At 34.0% G+C, this 7623-nt stretch overlaps 1 protein-coding gene across 1 annotated transcript; it reads left to right on the top strand.

Moving 5' to 3' along the window:
* Nucleotides 1-241: 241 nt before the first annotated feature.
* LOC145627580 (uncharacterized) lies at nucleotides 242-5726 on the top strand. The gene is made up of 4 exons (XM_081679947.1): nucleotides 242-391; nucleotides 496-612; nucleotides 3737-3965; nucleotides 5551-5726. The coding sequence occupies exons 1-4, from the start codon at nucleotides 323-325 to the stop codon at nucleotides 5724-5726; spliced, it is 591 nt and encodes a 196-aa protein (XP_081536073.1). The 5' UTR covers nucleotides 242-322.
* Nucleotides 5727-7623: the final 1897 nt, after the last annotated feature.

A 7623-nucleotide genomic window follows, 5' to 3' on the forward strand; every position in this document is an offset into this window, starting at 1 on the left:
GTATGATAACTTTAACCTAACATAATACATGTTTTATAAATTATATTGATGGAGTTGAATTTTGTAATAAAGACATTTTCTTGATTTGCAGAAAAAATTCAAGTGGGCACCTGAGTTAAACAACCAAGTGAAGGACACTTTCGAATAAAAGTTTGCAAATCGCCTACGTGACACGTTCTACAACATCACACACAGGCTGAATGGTCGCAAACCAAGATGGCCTAATAAGGATGTCCACGAAGGCATGATGCGAATTGTTGCCACCGATCCAAAATATAAGAAGCGGTCGGAACAAAACAAGAAGAACTGAAGAGGCGGATCCATGGAAAATGTCGTTGAACCGACCCACTTTCAAGGTTCAATGTCATCTGTACAACATGCTAAAAGGATGGTAAGGTTCCTACAATATGTCCAGTAACAATTAAGTCATTTGTCTATTAATGAATTTTGGTGGGCTAACATGTTTTCATTGATTTTCTGCATGTACATATAAAGGCTGCAAAAAACCAAGGCCAATTACCAAATGCCCATGATCTTTTCTTGAAGACACACTTCAAGGAAGTGCCTGGAAAAGGCCAAGTGGCTGCCAACAACAAAGCAAAAAGGATTGCGGTAAACACTAATTATATGAGTTGATATATGGCAAATTAGCAAAGTAGAACTCGTTATATGCTTATTTGGGATGATTTTGGATGAGTTAGGGTCGAAAATTGACATATGTGCTTATTTCTCTTAATTTCTATCCTTAGGCACTTAAAAGTATGTGATATTGGAATGTTAGAAGAAAGAACGAGTCCATTTGCTTGAAAACTTAAAAAATAGGCATGGTTTTAGCCATATAGGCCAAATTTGGATGAGTTAGGGTTGAAAATTGACTTATGTGCTTATTTATCTTAATTTCTATCCTTAGGCACCTAAAAGCAATAAATATTGGAATGTTAGAAGAAAGAACGAGTCCATTTGCTTGAAAACATAGAAAAAAGGCATGGTTTTAGCCATATAGGCCAAATTTGGATGATTTTGGATGAGTTAGGGTTGAAAATTGACTTATGTGCTTATTTATCTTAATTTCTATCCTTAGGAACTTAAAAGCAATTAATATTGGAATGTTAGAAGGAAGAACGAGTCCATTTGCTTGAAAACATAGAAAATAGGCATGGTTTTAGCCATATAGGCCAAATTTGGATGATTTTGGATGAGTTAGGGTCGATATTTGACATATGTGCTTAATTCTATTAATTTCTATCCTTAGGCACTTAAAAGCAATTGATATTGGAATGTTAGAATAAAGAAACCTTACATGTGCTTGAAAACATAGAAAATAGGCATAGTTTTAGCCATATAGGCCAAATTTGGATGATTTTGGATGAGTTAGGGTTGAAAATTGACTTATGTGCTTATTTCTATTAATTTCTATCCTTAGGCACTTAAAAAAATTGATATTGGAATGTTAGAAGAAAGAACGAGTCCATTTGCTTGAAAACATAGAAAATAGGCATGGTTTTAGCCATATAAGCCAAATTTGGATGATTTTGGATGAGTTAGGGTTGAAAATTGACATATGTGCTTAATTCTCTTAATTTCTATCCTTAGGCACTTAAAAGCAATTGATATTGGAATGTTAGAAGAAAGAACGAGTCCATTTGCTAGAAAACATAGAAAATAGGCATGGTTTTAGCCATATAGGCCAAATTTGGATGATTTTGGATGAGTTAGGGTTGAAAATTGACATATGTGCTTAATTCTCTTTATTTATATCCTTAGGAACTTAAAAGAAATTGATATTAGAATGTTAGAAGAAAGAAACCTTACATTTGCTTGAAAACATAGAAAATATGCATGGTTTTAGCGATATAGCCCAAATTGGATGATTTTGGATGAGTGAGGGTTGAAAATTGACTTATGTGCTTAATTTTCTTAATTTCTATCCTTAGGCACCTAAAAGCAATTAATATTGGAATGTTAGAAGAAAGAACGAGTCCATTTGCTTGAAAACTTAGAAAATAGGCATGGTTTTAGCCATATAGGCCAAATTTGGATGAGTTAGGGTTGAAAATTGACTTATGTGCTTATTTATCTTAATTTCTATCCTTAGGCACTTAAAAACAATTGATATTGGAATATTAGAATAAAGAACGAGTCCATTTGCTTGAAAACATAGAAAATAGGCATGGTTTTAGCCATATAGGCCAAATTTAGATGATTTTAGATGAGTTAGGGTCGATATTTGATATATGTGCTTAATTATCTTAATTTCTATCCTTAGGCACTTAAATGCAATTGATATTGGAATGTTAGAAGAAAGAAACCTTACATGTGCTTGAAAACATAGAAAATAGGCATGGTTTTAGCGATATAGCCCAAATTTGGATGATTTTGGATGAGTGAGGGTTGAAAATTTACTTATGTGCTTAATTTTCTTAATTTCTATCCTTAGGCACCTAAAATCAATTATTATTGGAATATAAGAAGAAAGAACGAGTCCATTTGCTTGAAAACTTGGAAAATAGGCATGGTTTTAGCCATATAGGCCAAATTTGGATGATTTTGGATGAGTTAGGGTTGAAAATTGACTTATGTGCTTATTTCTCTTAATTTCTATCCTTAGGAACTTAAAAGATATTGATATTGGAATGTTAGTAGACAGAACGAGTCCATTTGCTTGAAAACATAGAAAATAGGCATGGTTTTAGCCATATAGGCCAAATTTAGATGATTTTGGATGAGTTAGGGTTGAAAATTGACATATGTGCTTAATTCTCTTAATTTATATCCTTAGGCACTTAAAAGCAATTTATATTGGAATGTTAGAAGAAAGAAACCTTACATTTGCTTGAAAACATAGAAAATAGGCATGGTTTTAGCGATATAGCCCAAATTTGGATGATTTTGGATGAGTGAGGGTTGAAAATTGACTTATGTGCTTAATTTTCTTAATTTCTATCCTTAGGCACCTAAAAGCAATTAATATTGGAATGTTAGAAGAAAGAACGAGTCCATTTGCTTGAAAACTTGGAAAATAGGCATGGTTTTAGCCATATAGGCCAAATTTGGATGATTTTGGATGAGTTAGGGTTGAAAATTGACTTATGTGCTTATTTCTCTTAATTTCTATCCTTAGGCACTTAAAAGCAATTGATATTGGAATGTTAGAAGACAGAACGAGTCCATTTGCTTGAAAACATAGAAAATAAGCATGGTTTTAGCCATATAGGCCAATTGGATGATTTTGGATGAGTTAGATCGATATTTGACATATGTGCTTATTTCTCTTAATTTCTATCCTTAGGCACTTAAAAGTATGTGATATTGGAATGTTAGAAGAAAGAAACCTTACATTTGCTTGAAAACTTAGAAAATAGGCATGGTTTTAGCCATATAGGCCAAATTTGGATGATTTTGGATGAGTTAGGGTCGATATTTGACATATGTGCTTAGTTCTCTTAATTTCTATCCTTAGGAACTTAAATACAATTTATATTGGAATGTTAGAAGAAAGAAACCTTCCATTTCATTGAAAACATAGAAAATAGGCATGGTTTTAGCCATATAGGCCAAATTTGGATGATATTGGATGAGTTAGGGTCGAAAATTGACTTATGTGCTTATTTCTCTTTATTTGTATCCTTAGGCACCTAAAAGTATGTGATATTGGAAGGTTAGAAGAAAGAAACCTTACCTTATATTGTTTGTTGTTTTTTTAACAATATTTTTTTTTATCTTCAATATTTTGTAGGAGACCTACCAGAAGAAGCTCGAAGAAACAAGGAGTCAGGGGATTCAGAAGAGTCCCAATGAGTTGTACTGGGAGTCGGTGGGTGGGCGCAATAAGAAGGGGCGTGTGAAGGGACTTGGCCAAAGTGCAGAGCTCTACTATGGCAAACTTTATGGGTCGAGGTTTCCGTTCTTCATAGCAATACACGCCGTCTGTCATTTCTCAAATGCAAGACCAGATGGAACACAGGGTGCAAGCTCTCCAAACTCAAATGGAAGCCCGAATGGCTGAAATGGAGAGGAGATACAAGGAGAGTATGGATGAGATGATGAGTCGTCTCACCAACAACGACTCATGTTCCACCATTCATCCTCAGCATCGAGACCCTAGGGACGACCCGAATGGTGGTGGAGCAGGCCAGGGTTTCCAGGCGATTGCGTAGCTTAGCTTTAGTCTAGCATAGAATCACTCTAACCTAGGTTTTGTTTGGTATAGATACCAAAATGTGGACTATCTTTTGTACTAGGACATAATTATTATTATATATATGTACATAAATATAATTTCGTAGGTCGCTAATTAATTTTTTTAAAACAACAATTTTAGGACTCAATATTTAGTTTTTTTTTTTTTTTTTTTTTTTTTTTTTTTTTTTTTGTCGATTTATCATTAAAAAAATTCAGGTTTGAAAATGCAGAAAATTACAGAAATTTGTTTTGGGCAGGAAATAAAATTTACGACGGAATTTTCCGTCGTAATGTACATATTTGCGACGGAAATTTCTGTCGGAAATTTATAGTTTGCGACGGAATTTTCTGTCGCAAAATAACATTTACGACGGAAATTTCCGTCGCAAATATGTAAATAACGACGGAATTTTCAGTCGCAAATATGTACATTGCGACGGAATTTTCCGTCGTAAATTAGAGTTTGCGACGCTTTTTCCGTCGTAAATTATATTTTGCGAGGATTTTTTCCGTTGTAAATTATAAATTACGACAGAAAATTCCGTCGTAAATTATATTTTACGACGAAAAATTCCGTCGTAACCTAAAGTTTGCGACGGAACTGTTTCCGTCGGAAGTTTGCAACGGATCTTCAATAAAGGCCAATTCCAAGTCCTTCGATATTATTTCCGTCGTAAATTCCGTCGTAAAGTTGGTTTACGACGGAAAGTCCGTCGTAAAATGGCCATTTTCCTACAAAGGGTTTTCCGACAATCATTTACGACGGAATTCCGTTGTAACCCTACTTTACGACGGAATTGACATATTTTACGACGAACTTTTTCCGTTGCAATTTTGCTGTTTTCTTGTAGTGTGTATAACGTTTAATATTATTGTGAACTTCAAGTACGACGTTATGACCCTAATTTTAATATAGTGACCTTTATTATTCATATTAACCAGTATATAAAATATTTCATTAAAAAAATTAACCTCTTATAGCCTATATATTACCAAAATGACTTTTATTTCAACAGAGTGACTTTTTTTTTTTTTTTTTAATTATAGTGACCATTTATTATTAATTAAACAACCATAATTTCTGTAATGTAAGTGGTTCACACAGGTCCATTTAAGAATTTTTGGTTTGCTAGAGCTACATTTTTGTTTTGAATTTTTAGAAAAAACGGTCACTATTTTTGTGAGTGTTGCAATGGTGGTAACAGAAGCATATCAACTAATTCGCAAATATGAGTAAGTTTAACTTACTTTCTTTTTTATAAATTTTAGTTGCACTTATATGGTTTCACTATACTAGTCACATATATTCTTCAAACACAAACTCTTAATAACATCCGATTTACACTAAATTAGTATAAACCGGGCTAGCTGGGCAACTTCATCACCGAGAAAAACACCCACCACCGTTGCCACTGGCTAGGTATCTATCATTTCACCTCATCTACTTTGATGGTGACAAACATGGCGGCGGCGGAGGTGGTGATGACTATGGCGGCAGAGGTGACGATGACGAGTTGACGACAGCGTTGAAGGGAAAAATATGAGGACTTGCAGTTGGTAACAGAGAGGGAGAAGGGGGTTGAGGGTTTGATGGAGGAGAGAGAATTTGAAGGTTTGTTAATGGTGGAAATGTTTAGTTTTGAGGAAAGGTAAAGATATGGGATGAAAGTAGAGCCATTGGGTTAACTTTTGCATTTTGTGTTTTTTTTATTTTTTATTTTTTTTTTATTTTGATACTCTGTTTTTGTGGAAAAAAAGGTCATTTTTGTGAAAATATGGGTCACTTTTGTAATAAAAAGGGTCAATTTTGTAAAGAAAAAGGGTCACTTTTATAAAGAAAAAGGGTCACTTTTCACAAAAATATTCGATGTACAATAAAATTATTGTAAACCGGGGGCATGCAAAAGGAGGTGTTCTTCAAATTAAAAAATATATTTGAAGAATATATGTTACTAATATAGTTTTTTCTCAAACAAACAAAAAAAAAAAAAAAAAAAAAAAAAAAAAAAAAAAAAAAAAAAAAAAAAAAAAACTATGGTGATAGTTCAAGTTGACCCTTGCACTTATATTAGTCACATATATTCTTCAAATTAAAAAATAATCACCTTTTTCAAACACAGAATATTGACAACTATTTTAAACTAATAATATCTATTTAAGCTGTGCAACACACAAGATTCAACTAGTTATTAATAAAGTTATATGTTTGAATAACTCTAATCATATGCGAAGAAGTACATATGAACAATTATAAATTATACGTATTATAAATTTTGGATAATTTTCTAGTTAGGGCTAGGGTAACTTGATATATCACCATAGCTAGAAAGACATCATTGAATCTCTAAAGAAAGTTGATGGTACACTTTGATCTCCTAGGGGATCATCGGCGTGTTCATCACTAGCATTGAAATAATTGCCATATAAAAACTCATAATAGGCAAGCTTAATATTCCAATGAATTTCGATTCTTTCGTAATTTCGATAGTTGATCGAAAAGTGTACATACTTATCAACTACAACCAAAAGTAGAATAACGTAAAATTTCGACCGTTAACCTCACAATGCATCAAACATTTTAAGGCATTAATGAACAAATGGAATAACGAATAAACAAATATATAGAGCAGAAGGTTGATGCCGGCAATGATGCAGCGTATTAGAGTTTGGTTTGATTGATTTGTTATATTTATGTTAATATTGTATATTTGGCAAGTCTATCTTGTTAGGAGTTTTAGGCAAGTTAGGTATTCCTTTGTATTCGGTATATATTTGTGATTAATGGAATATACGAGGCTAAGCCGTTTTCTCCAATATTTCTTCACTTTAACATGGTATCACAGCCTCTCTAATTTTTAGAGAATTTTTCGATCCTTGGTCTGTTTTCTAATTAATTTCGCAAATTTTTGTTTGTGAGATTAGGCTTCGATTTTTTTTCCAATTTCCACAAAGTTCAATTTGATTTTTTTTTTAACACGGAATTAGGGTTTCTCAATCCCTAATTTCTGTTCGTTTGGTTTGGTTTGGTGCATTCATCGAGTGTGCTGCTTGTGTGTGTGTGTGGTGCGCTTCTGTTTGCGTGCTGCTAGGGCTGGTGTGCTGCGTTGGTGCGTGGTGTACTGTTGGTGTGTAGTGCGTTTGTGCGTGCTGCTTTGTGAAGTGGCCCGTGTTTATTCTGTGTGGTGTAGTGCGTGTGTGCGTGCTGCGAGTTTGGTTTGTGCTGCTTTGTGCTCGTGATTGTGTGCGATGGCTGGTGGCGAAGACAACTCTCCTCCTCCTCCTCCTACGAAGTACGAGCCTTTCACCGATTATTACCTTCATCCTAGTGAAGGCTCTCAATTGGTGATTTGTCCTGTTTTGCTTACCGTCGACAACTATGAAGAGTGGTTGAGGTCAATTCGCAATAATCTTAGGTCCAAGAGCAAGCTCGGGTTTGTTGAT

The sequence above is a fragment of the Chenopodium album genome, chromosome 4 (genome assembly GCF_948465745.1).
Source record: "Chenopodium album chromosome 4, dcCheAlbu1.1, whole genome shotgun sequence".
In the NCBI taxonomy this organism is placed as follows: domain Eukaryota; kingdom Viridiplantae; phylum Streptophyta; class Magnoliopsida; order Caryophyllales; family Amaranthaceae; genus Chenopodium; species Chenopodium album.

Bases quoted from the DNA above. Each gene is read 5' to 3' on its own strand.
- LOC145627580 (XM_081679947.1), top strand. From the start codon at position 323: ATGGAAAATGTCGTTGAACCGACCCACTTTCAAGGTTCAATGTCATCT. The intron at 392-495 runs GTAAGGTTCCTA...GTACATATAAAG, and splicing joins TACAACATGCTAAAAGGATG to GCTGCAAAAAACCAAGGCCA. The intron at 613-3,736 runs GTAAACACTAAT...AATATTTTGTAG, and splicing joins ACAAAGCAAAAAGGATTGCG to GAGACCTACCAGAAGAAGCT.